The 17,757-nt window shown below is 41.5% G+C and overlaps 1 protein-coding gene across 1 annotated transcript in view; it reads left to right on the forward strand.

Moving 5' to 3' along the window:
• The window catches only part of JADE3 (jade family PHD finger 3), a 120,800-nt gene that overhangs the window by 80,692 nt on the left and 22,351 nt on the right, over positions 1-17,757 (forward strand). Inside the window, exons 5-8 of the mRNA XM_040468981.1 lie at positions 4,463-4,653; positions 7,690-7,901; positions 13,520-13,687; positions 16,571-16,687. Of these exons, the coding sequence (XP_040324915.1) occupies positions 4,463-4,653; positions 7,690-7,901; positions 13,520-13,687; positions 16,571-16,687 (688 nt within the window). The remainder of the gene's footprint in view (positions 1-4,462; positions 4,654-7,689; positions 7,902-13,519; positions 13,688-16,570; positions 16,688-17,757) is intronic.

The raw sequence follows: 17,757 nt of genomic DNA on the forward strand, positions 1-17,757 counted from the left end.
CGGGCTCTGGGCTGATGGCTCAGAGCCTGGAGCCCGTTTCCGATTCTGTGTCTCCCTCTCTCTCTCTGCCCCTCCCCCGTTCATGCTCTGTCTCTCTCTGTCCCAAAAATAAATAAACGTTGAAAAAAAAATTAAAAAAAATAAATAAATAAAAAATAAAAATCCCAAAGTAATATTTTTCACTAATTCTCATAGACCTTCCCCTCTACACAAATTTCTCCATGCGAGATTTGAATTAACTTCACCTTTACCCGTGCATTTCCTTGCCTTTAGTATTACCGTTTCAGTCTATAGTATGTTCGCTGCCATAGATTCGGTCTTTAGATTCAGACCTTTAGTTCAAGTTACATATGAAAAGATGAGTGACATAACGTCATTGTCATCATTATCATTATAAATCTTGCATTGAAGTATAATATACACATAGAGAAGTGACCAGAGCATAACTGTATAACTCAGTGAACTTTCATGAATGAAGTACACTTGTTTAACTGCCACTCAGATCAAAAAATAGAATGTGACCAACACCCCAGAAGCCCTCCTGCTCATGCCCAGTAACTGACCTCCCTCTCCATAGGTGACAGTTTTTGAACTTGATATTGAGACTAGATTGTTCTGTTCATCATAACAGTTGTGAGATTTATCCATGCTGTTGCATGTACTAGTTTATTAAGCTTCACTTCTGTGTCATAGTCCATTTTGTCAATATTCCACATTTTATTTATCCATTCTGATCTTGATAGGTATTTGTATCACTTCCAGTTTTCAGCTAATATAGACATCTTTCTTCCTTTGACATACATATGTCTACTTTTTTGTTAAGTATATTCCTCAGAGTGGGTTTACTAGGTCCTAGGGTATGATGTTCAGCTAGGATATCTGCTGCTGAGTAGTTTGCCAAAGTGGTTGTACTAATTCACACGCCCACCGGCAGTGTAGGAGAGGTCTGTTTGCTTCCTTACAAACACTTAAGTAATGTCCGTTTTTGGTCAGCCTTTCCAAGTTTAGCCATTCTGGTAGGTAATAGTAATTATGATTTCGATCTGCATTTCTCTGATAACTAATGAGGTTGAGAACCGTTAAGTTTTCTTGCCATGTGGGTAGCCTTATTTGTGAAGTATCTATTCAAGTTTCTTGTCTACTTGTCTGTCTTTTTCTAATTGATTTGTAAGAGTTTATTGTATATTGGTGATAAACACGTTTTTTAATCTCTTCCTTTATGGCTGATGGCTTTTTTTTTTAAGTTTCACTTATTTATTTATTGAGAGAGACAGAGAGAGGGAGAGAGAGAGAGAGCGTGAGTGGGGGAGGGGCAGAGGGAGGGAGAGAGAGTGTGAGTGGGGGAGGGGCAGAGAGAGAGAGGGAGAGAAAGAATCCCAAGCAGGCTCCACACTGTCAGCACAGAACCCGACACAGGGCTTGATCCCACGAACCGTGAGATCATGACCTGAGCCAAAAGAACATCCAATTTCTTTAAATAAATAACAAATAAAATATATTTGCCTTCAGGGCACCTGGCTGGCTCAGTCAAAGAAGCATGCAGCTCTTGATCTCATGTTCATGAGTTCAGGCCCCACATTGGGTGTAGAGATTACTTATAATAAACTTTAAAATATATATATGTGTATGTATGTATATACGTATAAGATAGATATATATAGATATATAGATAGATAGATAGATAGATAGATAGATACATATATATAGTGTGTGTGTGTGTGTGTGTGTGTGTGTGTGTGTAGTCATAGTCTGAGGTTTCTTCCAGAAGCTTAATAAACATGTTAGTTTAAGTCAAGAACATTTATAGTCTACCTTGTTCCACATAGAATTTGAGGCAATCAATATGAATAGTTAGCAAAATATTCTTTCTTTTAGAACAAGATGAATCTTGAAAAAAAAATTAGATATTCTATAATTACCTCATAGGCCATGCACCAAATAAGCATAGCATATTATATCTCATTGTCTTGGGAGAATTCATATGCATGTCCTGTCCTTTTCAGTTGGGTTCATTTCAGTTGGAAGCAGGCCTCTGTCAGCAGTTCCCAAGTTTTTAGCTTCAATAAATATTTTAGGGTTCTGCTTTTTTCCTCAAATATTTGTCGCCTTTGGCTTTAAAAACCCCATATGGTAGGAAAGTTAAAATGTGCAAAAGCATATAGTTATTAACTTTATTCAACATACATTATGTGGGATCATAACCTTGTGGAAGAATGCTTAGGAAGAAATATTTACTGTATATTTACAAGGTGGACTATGCCTATGTATACTTACATGTCTTTATACGAATACATTTATGTTTATGAATCCTTCTACATATATAGTAACTCTCGAGTAAAGAAACTGGCTCCACAAGCCTTCCAGAGAAACAGTTTTCATTTTATGATATATGTACATATTTCTTTCTCTCTTTTTTCGAGGGTCCACTGTGTTCTTTAAAATTTCCAGGGAATGGGGCACCTGGGTGGCTCAGTTGGTTAAATGACTTTAGCTCAGGTCATGATCTCACGGTTCATGGGTTCAAGCCCTGCATCAGGCTCTGTGCTGACACCCTGGAGCCTGCTTCAGATTCTGTGTCTCAGTCTCTCTCTGCCTGCCTGCCTGCCTCTCTCTCTCTCTCTTCCTCCCTCCCTGTCTCCCCCCCCCCCCAACAATAAATAAACATTAAAAAAATTTTTTTAGGGGCATCTGGGTGGCTCAGTCAGTTAAGCATCTGACTTCAGCTCGGCTCATGATCTCGCGGTTTGTGAGTTCAAGCCCCGCATTGGGCTCGGAGCCTGGAGTCTCCTTTGGATTCTGTGTCTCCCTCTCTCTCTGTTCCTCCCCCACTCGCACTCTGTCTCTCCTTCTCTCAAAAATAAATAAAAACTAAAAAAAAATTTTTTAATTGCCAGGGAAGAGTGCCTAGGTGGCTTAGTCTGTTAAGTGTCTGACTATTGATCTCAGCTCAGGTCTTGATCTCAGCAATCTCAGCATCTTGAGTTCAAGCCCTACGTTGGGCTCCACACTGGGCATCGAGCCTACTTAAAAAAATAAAAATAAAAATAAACTAAAATTGTGAGAGAATAAGAATCCAGATTTCCTCGTTTGTATTCTGATGCTTCATGCAGTATCTAAAACATTGATTGTAGAATACGTCATTGGTGAGAAACTTCTATTTCTTCCCTTGCTTGGTTTCCTTGGCTTGGGTTCCTAAGTGTCAGGAGGGGTGAGAGGAAATACAGGTTGGCTTCAGGCTTGCTGGGGAAGTTGATAGAGGAACAGAAATCTTTCATCCTGTCATGTTACCCTGGCCCAGACTTATGGTCACTGTCATTTATGGCTAGGAAATGCCTGAAGTTTATATAAGTCCATGGCCTTTAGGCTTCACCTCATTTACATAAATAGTGAAAATAACGAGAAATATAGTAACAATAACATTATTAAACATCTTTTTTTTTTACTATATACTATGCTAAGCTCTTTATATATTTATTTCACATGTCATAATAGCCCTGCAAGTTTAATATTATTGTATCATAATTTATGACTACTGTCCTTACTTTTTAGCTAAGAAAACCAAACCTTATAGAAACTAAGTAGTTCCCAGGGTGCCTGGGTGGCACAGTCGGTTAAGCGGCCAACTCTTGATTTCGGCTCTGGTCATAATCTCAGGGTTGCTGAGTCCAGGCCCCACAACGGGTTCTGCACTGTGTGGGGCCTGCTTAGGATTCTCTCTCTGCTCCAACCCCGTTCGTGCTCTCTCTCTCTGTCTCTCACCCTCTCAAAATAAATAAAACTTAAAAAATTTAAAAAAAAGAAAGTAGTTCCCCAAGATGACTATGTGAGTAAGTGGCAGAAAAACCAGGCTTGTGAGTCTATAGCCTGTACTTTTTTTTTAAGTTGGGAAGGGGCAGAGAGAAAGGGTGAGAGAATCCCAAGCAGGCTCTGTGCTAGTAGCCAAATCAAGAGTTGGACACTTAACCAACTGAGCCACCCAGGCGCCCCAGTCTATACTCTGTGCTCTTAACCACCGTCCAGTATTGCCTCCATGGCAGAAAATCATGACTTTGGCTGAAATATATCTTTGGTATGGAATCTGCTGTGCCTTTGTGCAGGTATCACCTCTTCCTCAGTTCCCCCTTCTAAACAAACGTGGTAGCTATTGCACCAAGAACACACAATGCAACATTATTAGAATGAATGATAATAGAGACCCAGGAGCGATAAGTGTAACTGAAATATCTCATTAGCAGTCAGAATGTTCACGGCAGATGACAAAACTGAATCTGTAGAACCATTTACTTTCTAGATAGGGATCTGTCGTGCCTCTCAGTTGGCAGAGCAAGGGATCTCCCCCTATGGAGGCAAGGGAGAACATTCAACTCCACCATATGGCCTGAGTGCCGTTGGTCCCACCCAGTCAGTCCCTAGAATCTGTCATTTGTCGACTGTTATCAGTATCTTCCTTTCACTTTTCTAGGGTTGTGGCTGAGAAAGTAAAGGATGTTCTGTTTATGCGGCCCCGGAAGTACATCCGCTGCTCCAGCTCGGAAAGCACAGAACCTGGCTACATCAACATCATGGAGTTGGCAGCATCTGTGTGTCGCTATGACCTAGACGACATGGACATCTTCTGGCTCCAGGAACTCAATGAAGACCTCGCAGAAATGGGTAAGTTCTTTTCTTACAACTAAGTTATTCCTTGACTTGACTCGTGGTTTTTTTTAAGTTGTCAGGACCATTTAACTTGCTTTCATCTTGTGGCTTCTTTTCTTTTCTGGCCTTTTCATTTATTTTTCTCTTTGATCTTACCTTAATGAGGCATTTCTTGAAATGCATAAATATACTGAAATAGAGCCATAACATTTAAATCTGACCTTTTCTTTCCTTGTTCATTGTGAATAGCACAGGTCAGGGATGGCATGTAGGTTTTATAAGATTGTTTTCCAGTTCTGATTGTGAGAGTGATCATGGCTAATTGGACTCCTGGTTGAGGATTCTGAAGCTGGTGCCTGGCTCAGCCCTGAAAAACACTCTGATCAGTGGGCAGGGCCAGGGGCAGCAGCACTTCTGCCGTCTCTGCCGGGTGGTCAGAAGTTCTAACTTCAGCATTAGGCAGCACCGCTGCACCCGACAGGTCGGTGTGTCCGGTGAGCCTTGATGCCAGACTTGTCATTTCCTGCCGGAAGGAGAACGAAAGGCCTAGGGCAGAACTTCCCCTAAGCAGTTCTCAGCTATCTCACTACCTTTAGCGAGTTCTGAAGTTGTCATGCAGGTCTCGAAAAATAAAATTCAATGAAGCAAAGGCAAGCAAACAAACAAACAAACAAAACTTGGAAGTACACATAATAATAGTGGTAAAGTGATGGTATGTCGTACCGTACCGTGCCGGCAGTGCTGGGAAATGCTAGGCTGAAAGGAAACTCACTTTATGCTTACACACAGCTCTTTGACCAGTCTTCAGCCTGAGCGGTGTTTAGGTCCAAATGGTCCTTTGGAACTCTGTGGGTGGTTTTATTTAAGTCTCCGTAGGAGATGCGGTAAAGCATACATTTGATTGCATTTTTGCTTGAATCACGTTTATCCATTGTTAGCGCAACAAGGATCAGCGGTGCTCCTTTTCTTCCCTCCTTCCCCTTTTTTTCTTTCTTTTGAGGTTGGTGTCTGAATGCATGTGAATAAAAACTTCACATCGTATTGCATCCGGTTTGGCATGATGGTGGCAGTTATTCTGTCAGTAACCAGTACTTCTTGCTTTTGAAAACTTTTTACTGTATGTCTTCTCTTGCTCTGCCTTCCAAAAGGAGAGAATGGGTGTCAGTTTAGGGTGAGAACCACAAAGGGGAGAGAATGAAAGACTGACAGAGGGGGTAAGTCAGAGTATGAGAGCTTAATCGAGTGGATTGACGGTTCAGCGTGCAGTTGTGCTTAGGAACCCTATGACATCTATATACATTATGATCATTCCAGGCCTGCCTTCGGCATGATGCCACCTGATGACGAGGTCCCTTTGGTATTTTGCAGTTAATTCCCTTTGGATGATTTTTTTATGGCCTTTTTTTATTTTAGAGTAGTTTTAGATTTACAGAAAAGTTGTAGACGTAATACAGTTGCCATGTACCCCTCACACAGTTTCAGTTTCCCCTAATGTGAATAATGTCTCACTTGCCCACAGTACGTTTGTCAAAGCTAAGGAACCAACACAGGTACATTACTATCATCTAAATTCTAGACTTTATTGAGGTTTCATCAGTTCTTCCACTAATGATCTTTTTCTGTTCCAGGATCCCATCCAAGATACCACATTGCATTTAGGCTTGGAAGAATTTTAAAAAAGGATTGCCTTATCTCAAGTCTTACTCTTTAGAGTAAATGATATTGTAGTGAGGCTTATAAAAGCTTAAAATAAACTTGTAAAACCAACATTAAATTAAGCATATTTTTTGGTTCAGATTAAGGAATTTTAAAAATTGAGTGCTTACTACATAGCAGGCACTATACTAAGCAGTGTACAAACATTACCTCATCTCAGCCTCACAAGAAATCAGTGAGTTTATATTATTGTCCTTATTTTATAGATAAGGAAACTAAGCCCTGAAGAGGATAAATAACCTGTCAGAGTTTACGTAACCAATATGGGGTCAAGTGGAATATCCTCCTCCACGCCAGGAAAAAAAAAAAAGTGTGTGATTTGTCTTGGCTGGAAAAAGGAAGCATACTACCTAGGTGGTTTTTGCTTTCATAAGTAGCTATGACACTAAAAAGGTTGTTTTGGAATTCCAGAGTCTCTTAGTATAGCTTATATATTACAAATGAAGTAGAATACTTGGGTAAATGTGTTTGAATCATTGTCAGAATTGTTCCTGAGTTTACAAGCTGTTAAATATATATGTGCTCTCACTAAATCATTAGTCCCCCCAGAAAGAAGTATGTCTAGTTGTTGCCACTGTCCACCATACGAATCTTTTAGTTGGGTTTATTAAGTTGGTTTTGTTTAATTAAAAGTTTTATTTAATTAAAAGTATAGAAGGAAAAGGAATCAAGAGGCAAAAAAAGGTAATTTCAGAATTTACAGCTAGACCTTTGTGGATGCTAATAGGTTTATTTTATATATATAGTTTGCCGTTGGAAGATGATATTGGATATTTTCAAAAGTCGGGCTTGAAAAACAAAATGTTTCATGTGTACAATGACATTTACAGAACCTAGAATTTTCTTTTATGACTTAATACCTTTTTATGTGAAAATTTCCTCATATAATCATTCGATGGGACTCATTTGCTAAGAATGAATTATTATTTATGTCCAAATAGTTATGTGATCCTAATTATCTTATTAAGCTGTAAAGTAAAGTGTTCAAAATTACAAAGCTCAGTAGGAACTTCTCCCTCAGTGGGAATAAGAGAAAACAGATTTAGGAGGAGACTGGTTAGGATGTAGACAGAAAACTGAAAGAGTCAGTAATACATCTTACAAGGAATGTGGTGAAATGTATTTCTCCTTTCATGTGTCAAATACTAATACGTGATGATAGGTAAATATTAGAATAGCTCTAGTAAAAGATTCTTTGAAATCTGGTTGTTTTAGATCAGGGAAGAGATGGTTTTATCTTTTAGAATCCCTCCATCCTTGCACCGGGCTCACAGTAGGTGATTTGGGAATGACAGCTGACTGATGGGTTGATTGATTGTTTGTATTTCTGTGCAGGTTGTGGGCCAGTTGATGAGAATCTTATGGAAAAGACAGTAGAAGTCCTGGAACGCCATTGCCATGAAAATATGAACCATGCTATTGAGACAGAGGAAGGGCTAGGCATAGAGTATGATGAAGATGTGATCTGTGATGTGTGCCGGTCTCCAGACAGTGAAGAAGGGAATGATATGGTGTTCTGTGATAAGTGTAACATCTGTGTACATCAGGTTAGTGAGAGTGGAGACCACCGCCTCCCCACGGTCAGCCTTTCTGAAACTCAGTGATGGTCTCCAGCACCCATATCTGGGTAGCAGTTTGCATTTAAGGGGGAAAACAAAGATTTGGCCTGGCTGTTCTTCAGTAATTCCTTTAGAAACAATACTTGTGATCCCCAAGGTGACTGACTTACTAACTTTACCCCAGGGGGCTAAACCCAGATCTTTGTCGTGTCCCCTCATACCCGTGCTGTTGAGATTGCCTCGTTTGATACTTTTACCGTCCCCTGGGGGAGTCTCCTTGCTGCTGCCCGGGAGTCTCTCTTCTGCCTTGGAATCCCTGCATGGTCAGTAACCTTGGTGAGTTTACACTTCCTACAGCTGGAAGTCCAGACTCTTTTTGCTAGCACCCAGAGCCCTCTCCAGTCCTCCTGATAAAGAACCCCCAGGAAGCTGAGTCCAATACACTTCTAAAGATCATAGAATTTTAGGACTGCAAAAAACTATCCCACTCCTCAGTTTTACGGATAATACCAGGAGAGATGAAATGACTTTACCCAAGCTCTTCCAGTTGGTTGACAGTTATTTGTCATCCTTTCTACCATAATGCCTTCTTAATTAATTACTAATGATGATGATGGTGATGATATCAACATTCTTTTTGGCTCTTTCCTTTTCTTCCTCCCATAATCCCTATCCTCCAGCAAAATAAGGTTACTTAAGGGGGGGCAGTGATGACTATTCCTGACACCGTCCTGTCTCCATGTTTCAGCCACACCCCAACTTAAAATGCTTTCTCCCACCTCCATCTATGAAAAATCTATGTATCTTCCAAGATCTAGTTTAAGTCTTGTCGTGAACGCCCCTACCCTAAGTGATTTTTCACTCTTCTGAACCTGTTGTGTATCTCATTGATTTCATTAATTTATCTAGCAAATAGGTATGCAGCACCATCCATGTGCCAGGACTTACGCCACATGCTGAAGACTCAGTCAGTGATGAAGAGGCAGACATGGCCTTTGCTCCCAGGGTTATCAGAGTCTGGTGTAGAGGCTACATGGAAACTGCCCAGTTAGCACAATACGCCAGGTGTTTTTGTAGACAGAAGTTCCATGCTGCCGTGTAAGTGCATGGGAGGGATGGAGATCAGGGACAACTTCCAAGAGGTGGCATCCAAGCTGAATCTAAATGCCACATACAGCAGCAGTGCGTGTTCAGGCAGAGAGGCGAACACATTCAGGCAGGGTAGTGGGAGTGGGCACAGTGTATCAGAGGCAACTCTGAGCTGTTCAGAGCTGCAGAGAGTGGTTGGGTGGAGCAGGGGAGGATGGAGAGCGACAGCACAGAGGGATTACAAGGGCCACGAGTGACAGGCCCTTGCTGACAAACTAGGGAACTTTGGTTTTGTCCTGTCAGCCCTGAAGGCTATGAGTTCTATTTTAGAAAGACCACTCTGGCTACAAAATGACTAAAAAGATTAAGTAACGCACTGGGGCACCCGGCCGGCTCAGTTGGTAGAGCATGTGACTCTTGATCTCGGGGTTACGAGTACGAGTTCAAGTTCCATGTTGGGCATTAGAGATTACTTAAAAAGGAAGGAAGGATGGAAGGAAGGAAGAAAGGAAGGATGGAAGGAGGGACTGAAGGAAAGATGGAAGGAAGGATGGAAGGAAGGAAGGGAGGAAGATAGACAAGGTAGGTAGATAGATTAGATAACACAGGAGATCAAGGGAAAACCGGGCTTAAGACTTTAATTGCCTGGGTCACCTAACCTAACCCTCTGCATTAGAAGGTACTCAATTATTCTGTGACCCAGTTGGGTCTTTTTCTTCATTTTACTTGTTTCCTTTAAAAGAGTTCATTTCAAAAATTTACCTTCACTCTACCAGTTATTGGCATTTATGTCACACCTTTAGTGAGAAAGGAAGTATCGTTTAAGTATGAACATAAGTATCTGATAGTACAAGTCCACAGTCCTTCCTCTGTAGTTCCAAAAATTTTTAAAGCTCTGAAAACTGCTAGATTTTGCTTTAGTACCAGAACTGACTTGGGGCAATACTAGAACTCACCCAATATGAGGCTATTTATACTGTTTATCCCATTTTGCATAAATGCTCATATAGTTTGCTAGAGAAATATTAATGTATTTGAGAATACGGTACTGCCCCTGGTCCCATTGGGAGTTAGGTAATATACCATGTATGTACTTAGTACTTTCCTAAGATCTGACCAGTTTTGAATTTCCTGATGTTTCTCACCCTGAATCTAATCATTTAGATACATGATTGTGGATCTATAGTAGGCTTGAAGGGAAAATAGTACAAAGGTCATCTGTGTATATTTTCTGTATTTATCCTTCACAGTAGGGACAAACACTAAGGAATTATTTTCAGATTCTTTGACTAAAAAACGAATGTAGCCTAATAATTCTCCTCAAAGATTATTTTATCTGTTTTGAAAATATATCCAGTAATGACTATAAATGATGCCCTTTCCTCACGTAGAAAGTGATGACAATAACACCTGGCCAGGCCTTGCGGGATATAAGCTGGTATGTATTAAAGCTGAATGTTGTTGGGGTGCCTGGGTGGCTCAGTCGGTTAAGCGTCCGACTTCGGCTCAGGTCATGATCTCACAGTTTGTGAATTCGAGCCCCGCGTCGGGCTCTGTGCTGACAGCTCAGAGCCTGGAGCCTGCTTCGGATTCTGCGTCTCATTCTCTGTCTGCTCCTTCCCCACATGTGCTCTGTCTCTCTCTCTCCCTCAAAAATAAATAAAAATGTAAAAAAAAAGTTGAATGCTGGTGCCACACAAAGTTTCATATAAAAGAGATTCTTCCAAAGTGAGTATAGTCACTTGAATTCTGAAGAGATACTGAGGTTAGAGCTCCCTCTGTTGACTGAAAAGTGACTTAAAATGATTTGGAAGATTCGGTTTACTCCTTAATAGAATCAGGGACATGTTGACGTCTCTATTTTTTAAACATAAATTTTTTTTTCTTTACCGCCACCATATTATATCAAATGTTTGTTCCTATGCCACTTTAATACACTTGTGTCAGTACTTTAGTTTAGAAGAGAGGTTTATATCAATAGACTTGAGGTTTTAACTTTAAAAATGTGAAAATCAGGACCATTCCAAGTCCCTTTGTATGTTCCATTTTTTGGTTTTTAGCCCAGGTATTGAACACTCAAACCAAGGCCTAAATTAATTTGCCTGAAGTTTATGCTCATAGTTTTTATATCTGTCATATATACATTTGGCACTGAGTTTATTAACCCCCTGAAACTATATGTAACATATGTCTGTGCACGTGTGCAGTTTTCTCAGGAGAATCCACCCTTTACCATTTTGTAGTCTGGAAAAACTTGAGAACCACTGCTATGCAATACAAGCTTTTATGATCCTATGACCATGAATAAGTATATACAAGGGCTCAGTAAATGATTTTCTGCCCAATAAAAGGACCAGGAGATAAAGGGGATCCCTAGAACCACTGGTTTTTCTTTTGCTGGTCTGTAAGAGGCTCTCTTTTAGGGAAGAAACTTGCTTTCATTTCCTGGCAAACATTCTGGACCTCAGAGAAAGAAAAGCTCTGATGGCTAGGAGCCTTATAAAATGATGCCCTACTGTTGGAAGAGCAGCCTGGTTGGAGTTCAGCCTCAGTTATTGATATAAATTAATTTGCTCTACCAAACCACCTATTCGACCTCAGCATAGAAAGCATTCCAGATAAACTGGTGATAAAAGACCTACCCCCCAGTGACCTTAGAGTCTCACTGAGGAGATAAAACATAACAGCTAGAGTCGGGAAGACTACACGATGCCGCCACGTACTTGGTGAGGGAAACCATGTTGAGTAGAGGGCAAGGGTCAAGTGGAGAAGACACAAGGGGCTCTATGACCTGAGAAGTGAGGTGAGGAGCACCAGGCTTTAGATCAGGGGCTGGCAGACTTTTTCTTTGAAGGGCCATATGGTAAATATTTTAGACTTTGAGGGCCGCATTCAGTCTCTGTTACATATTCTTTTTTTTTTTTTTTAAGATTATTTTATTTATTTATTTATTTATTTATTTATTTATTTTTGATATGAAATGTATTGTCAAATTGGTTTCCATACAACACCCAGTACTCATCCCAAAAGGTGCTCTCCTCAATACCCATCACCCACCCTCCCCTCCCTCCCACCCCCATCAACCCTCAGTTTGTTCTCAGACATATTCTTTAAAAAAAAAAAACAAACAAACAACATTGCTCTAAAAATATGAAAACCATTCTTAGCTTGTTGGCCTTAACAAAACAGGCCTCAGGTAGTAGTTTGCCAACCCGTAATTTAGATCAGGGTGGGGGTGAGAACAGAAGGAATTTCTAGAGGGTTTGTTGCTGTGCAATGGTATGAAATCTTTGTTTTAGCAAGAAGAATATGGCAGCCAAATAGAAGAAGGATTGAAGGTGTGAAGGGGGTGGAAGAAAATTTAGGAATAAATCAATTCAGGCATAACATGATAAGGACTTGGATGGAGCAGTTGTGGTGGGGATGGAGAGAAAGGTCAGAGCCCAAGGGCCACTCTGTAGGGAGGACTGGTATGCCCCAGGGATAGTGGATGAAAGGAAGTGGATAATATGAGTACAGGAATTTCAGATCTGGAAGCTGGGAAGCATGGTGGTGATACGGATAGAGAGAGTTTGGAAAAGGAGCCAGTTGAGGGGTAACACGATAGTAACTGTTGGAACCTGAATCCGAGCTATGGCTGAACCTCCTGGGGTACGTACAGATTTTGAAGTTGCCATGGTGAATCAGTCAGCGGTGGAAAGTTTGCCAGGCCACATGGGGATCCAGGAGGCCCCCCAGGTTTAGTCTTTAATGGTGAGAGTAGAGCAGTAAAGAGGGGAAGGATGGGCGAGATTGGAGGTAGTAAAAAAGGAAATCTAGAATGTTTTCCAAGCTAACCCCCACTCCCCCACCAGTAGTTCATTTATTTGTCCAAATTCATTCCATGAAGGATTTGAAGCAGCTTCTAGAACTCTGTGGAGTATTGTGATTAGTCTAATATTCTCTTCAATTCAGGATTCATTCACAAGTCCGTTTTTCTTCAACCCAAGCAAGTAATTGCTGTGATTTGCTGAGTGCTTTTTATACACCAGGCTCTGTTAGGCTCTTGAAGCATTAGCTCATTTGCTCCACAAAAGTTTCATTCTGGTTTTTTTTTCAGCACTTTTTTCTTGATTACAACAGTACATGACATGTAGAAGTTATTCCGTTAGTGTATGACTAAGTATAATACATAATTTTGAAGAAGCTTTAGAAAACAGAGGCAGAAAAGAAAAGAAGTATGTAATCCCCAAACTCAATAACAGTTGGGCCAGCCTTTTTGTATGTATTTCCTTCTAGTCTTACTCTATTGTCCTTAAAGTCAGTTCTCGTAGACAGACATGCTGATCTTAGATGCTGGAAGGTGCCTTTTTTTTTTTTTTAAGTGTTTTAAAATTACTAAATCCTGGATATGAGCTTTTGGGGCCTTATTTGCCTTTCTCCTAAAAGCAGAGAGTACTCTGTGACTGCACCAGAGCAGACATCAGCCCTGCTGAAAAGATGCTAACCATTCTCCCCTCTCCTGCTCGTGCCTCCAGGCCTGCTACGGCATCCTCAAGGTCCCAGAAGGCAGCTGGCTGTGTCGTTCCTGTGTCCTTGGCATTCATCCACAGTGTCTGTTATGTCCAAAGAGAGGTGGGGCCATGAAGACTACCAGGACAGGGACTAAATGGGCTCATGTCAGCTGTGCCCTGTGGATTCCAGAGGTAAGACTCATCCAGGCTTGAGCCCATTTGCTCCAGGTGCACCTGTTTCCCATGGCATTCAGACCGACTCAGGCTTCATGGAGATGCTTCATTCCTGCTCCTGCTCCTGAGGTGATAATGCTTCCACTTGAGCTCTCTCACACCCTTCTTGGATGCATGTGAGCATGGAAGCCCACGCCGATTAATTTATAGATGGTGCCACCAGTGGTAGTGAATGAATTTGTATGAGAAGAGAGCCAGGATATGAGCAGATTTTTTTAAGGTGCAACTTACACTTAAAATACCAAATACTAAGTGTACAATTTCATGACTTTTACACATATCTGTAACCACAACCCAGACCAAGACAAGGAACACCTCAGAAGTAGACATAGAGCACCCCAGAAGGATCCCTCATACCTCCTTTCCAGTCCCTATTTGGGTCCCTATTACCATTTTGATTACTATCACTATAGATTAATCTGTTTTTTAATTTCATGTAAATGGAATCATACAGTATGCACTCTTTCCTGTCTGCCAGCACTCCATGTTGTAGTATGGATCAGTACTCATTTGTTTCTTGCTGAGGAGTATTCTGTTGCATTGATCTACCATGATTTATTTATCCATTCTCCTTTAATGGACACTTCCGTTGTTTCCAGTTTTAGGTTATTCTGGATGAAGTGAGCATTACCTCTTTTGCCCACTATGATGGTTGCCCTTTGATTTTTGAAGCCTTTTTTTAATGTTGTTGTTTTTTTTTATTAAAGAGAGGGAGCACGAGTAGAATAGAGGGGCGAGGGGAGAGAGAGAGAGAGAGAGAAAGAGAAAGAGAAAGAGAATCTTAAGCAAGCTCCATGGTCAGCATGGAGCCCAATGCGGGGCTTGGTCCCATGACCCTGGGATCATGACCTGAGCTGAAATCAACCAAGTGAGCCACCCAGGCGCCCCTGATTTTTGAAGCTGTTTTCAGAGCTTAGACTCAACATTTGTCTAAGAGCCTCTTTGTTCAGAACTCCATCCCTAACTATTTAATCTGGTCCTTCAGTTGCTGATATTTCATAAGAGGCTGTGTGCTCACAAAATTGATTAAAAAGGGCTTCCAAACATTGCTTCTTCTTACTTATGGCTGCTCTTTTTTTTTTAACCTGTTTAAACATCCCAGGCACATCCTCTTTCCCCAACCCCTATCCAAGCCAGCACATTCGTTAACTGCAAAACAAGAGAGACTTTAGAATTCAGTTCATGGGAAAGCTGATGATACTGTATCAGTAATTCATTCTCCCTTAAAACTTCCTGGCACCTGGCTGGCCCAGTGAGTAGAGAATGCGACTCTTGATTTCCAGGTTAGAAGTTCGAGGCCCACGTTGGGTGTAGAGATTACTTCAAAAAATCAAATAAAAAAATAAACAAACAAACTTCCCTGGCTTTATTCTTGTTAATGACAGTTCCAGGGGAGTTAACTATCTAACAATCGAGCTTAGAGTCACATAGTTAAACTGAAAGTCCTCGATAAATACTACAGTATTCTTATGGATATAGGAATAAGTATTTTTTTTAATATTTGGATAATGGTTCCTTTTTCTTACTAAAAATGTCCAGCTCATAGACTGACACGAACTCTCAGGTTTCTGGCCTGAGAGTGACTGGTCTCCAGCAGCAAATGTCCCAACTAATAGAGCAGGTGCTCTCAGCATATAAGAGTCTAGAACATGACTCAGGAAGAGTCCTTTAAAAATAAAAGGAGCCGGGGCTCCTGGGTGGCTCAGTCGGTTGAGCATCCAATCTTGATTTCAGCTCAGGTCATGATCCCAGGGTTGTGGGATCAAGCCCTGCATTGCGCTCCATGCTGAGCATGGCCTGCTTGGGATTCTCTCTTTCCCTCTGCCCCCCTCCCCTGCTCACATTCTCGCTCTCTCTAAAATATAGAAAGAAAAGAAAAAAGAAAAGAAAAGCAAGAAAGGGAAAGAAAAAGGAAGGAAGGAAGCTGTCTTACCTGTTGACATTGCTTATTACGGTTGTTTTTAGTACCTTTTGGGCTGCTCAAGATCTCTGTGATCTTTCTACTGCTAGTTTCTGCATGTGGGTAGAACTTGTACTAGTTTAACCAGCCTTATTCAAAGTCCTTCACTTTTTAAAGTTGTATCTCTCTTGGAAACTCCTGTACCCATTTGTAAGCGAGAGGGAGAACACTTTTTATCAGAAGTTGTTTGACCCCTTGTTTTCATGTGGAAAAAACTGTTTTCCATCTTTTGTTAAAGCATTCTTTCCTTTCAGCACTCTCCCAAAGACTAATTTCACTTTGAAGCTACTTTGGCTGAGACAGTAGAGCAAACTCATGATGGTTACATGATTTAAAAGACCATGGTTTGAAAATGTTACCATCCCCATCCTTCCTACTTACGTGCTGCGACCTCTTCATTACACAGATTGCTGCGACTTTGCAACAATATCATGATTCTTTATAAACCGAACTGAAAGGCTTGTCACTGCCTGTTTTTCATCCTCAGTTGATTAAATGACAAAACGAGGCATGTGGCACCATCTCTAACACACAATAGATGCTAGATCTTGTGAATTTTAATTCCGTTCCTTAGTGGCTTTCTTTGGTTCCTAAGTAAAGTGTAGGTATGTATCTTGGATTCATTAAGGTAACCATGCCTAGCCTCCACTCCTGCCCTCTCATCCTATATATGAGTCCTGTCCGTTACTGGAAATGATCAGAGGTCTGAGCAGTGGCTAGAGACAGGTTTTATTTATTCTTGGTTCCATAGTAACCTTATGAGATGTGGCCCACCTCATTGTCTTGATGGCCTGAGCGTCACATAACATCATTTGTGGCTTGTGAAAGGTACTTCTGGAATGCCTTGGTGCCTCTGCCTTATGGTGGTGTTTTATTTATAGGTCAGCATTGCTTGTCCTGAGAGGATGGAACCAATCACCAAGGTGTCCCACATTCCACCCAGTCGATGGGCCTTAGTTTGCAGCCTCTGCAAGGTGAAGACAGGAGCCTGTATTCAGGTAAGTCACTGAGAGAAGTGGTGGGGTGGGTACCACTGAACTGGCCAGACTCAACATCCCAGTGAGAGCAGCCTCTTAACTGAAAGTTTACTCGGGAGGCCCCCCACTCACTCCTCCTCACGGGGGCTCTGCCATGGTACAGACCATTTCTGGAGCGGTTGTTTGTTTGTTTTCAGACGTTGCCTCTGGACCCTTCAGCCTATTCTTTTCATTCATAGCGGTAGTTAACTTCCATCCTTTGCTGTCGGATCTGATGAATTAGGTGATTTCTGAAGCTAGATGATACCATCCTGGGTGGAAACAAGCCATAGATCTAAAACAACCAGGCCCAGGTTCCAGGATGATTTAACCAATGACTCTGCTGCTGAACTAACTACGACTCAATTTGGAAGGGAAAGATGCATCTGAATAGATAAATCCTGGTGGATAGGCCTGAAAGTCCTGCTCACAGGCACGTATGTTGCATACAGTAGTACAAGTAAAGTTTTCCGAGACCTCTGAGGTATAAGAATTCAGCTGCGTAAAGTAGAAGTAGTAGCTGGTGTGCCCAACAGCAGCAGTTGGGTGGTCGATGAGACTGGGAGAGGCCAGTTATCTCCAGGAAAGGCAGAACGGTTGACCCTTCTACTCCCCAGGCCTCCTGCATAGGAGCTACAGATTGGTTGGAGTTAGATTTGCCTGCTAAGCTTCTTCACAGAAAAGGGGCCTTATGATGTTATAGCTTAGGGACAGTGGCTCTAGGTATTTCATGAAGTTTCTTGCTGTCTGGCTCATCTTGTAGATTTCTTGCTACAGACCCGGGATCAGCGACTCCTCAGAATAACCTTGGTTCATTTACTGGGAAATGGTATTTGAAGAACACAATATGGGAGCGCCTGGGTGGCTCAGTCAGTTAAGCGGCCGACCTCAGCTCAGGTCATGATCTCACAGTTCGTGAGTTCGAGCCCTGCGTCAGGCTCTGTGCTGATGGCCCGGAGCCTGGAGCCTGCTTCGGATTCTGTGTCTCTCTCTCTCTCTTTTCCCCTCCCCCACTCATGCTGGCTCTCTCTCTCTCTCTCTCTCTCTCTCTC

Source organism: Herpailurus yagouaroundi, unplaced genomic scaffold, assembly GCF_014898765.1.
Source record: "Herpailurus yagouaroundi ecotype Mexico unplaced genomic scaffold, PumYag 67793, whole genome shotgun sequence".
Lineage (NCBI taxonomy): Eukaryota > Metazoa > Chordata > Mammalia > Carnivora > Felidae > Herpailurus > Herpailurus yagouaroundi.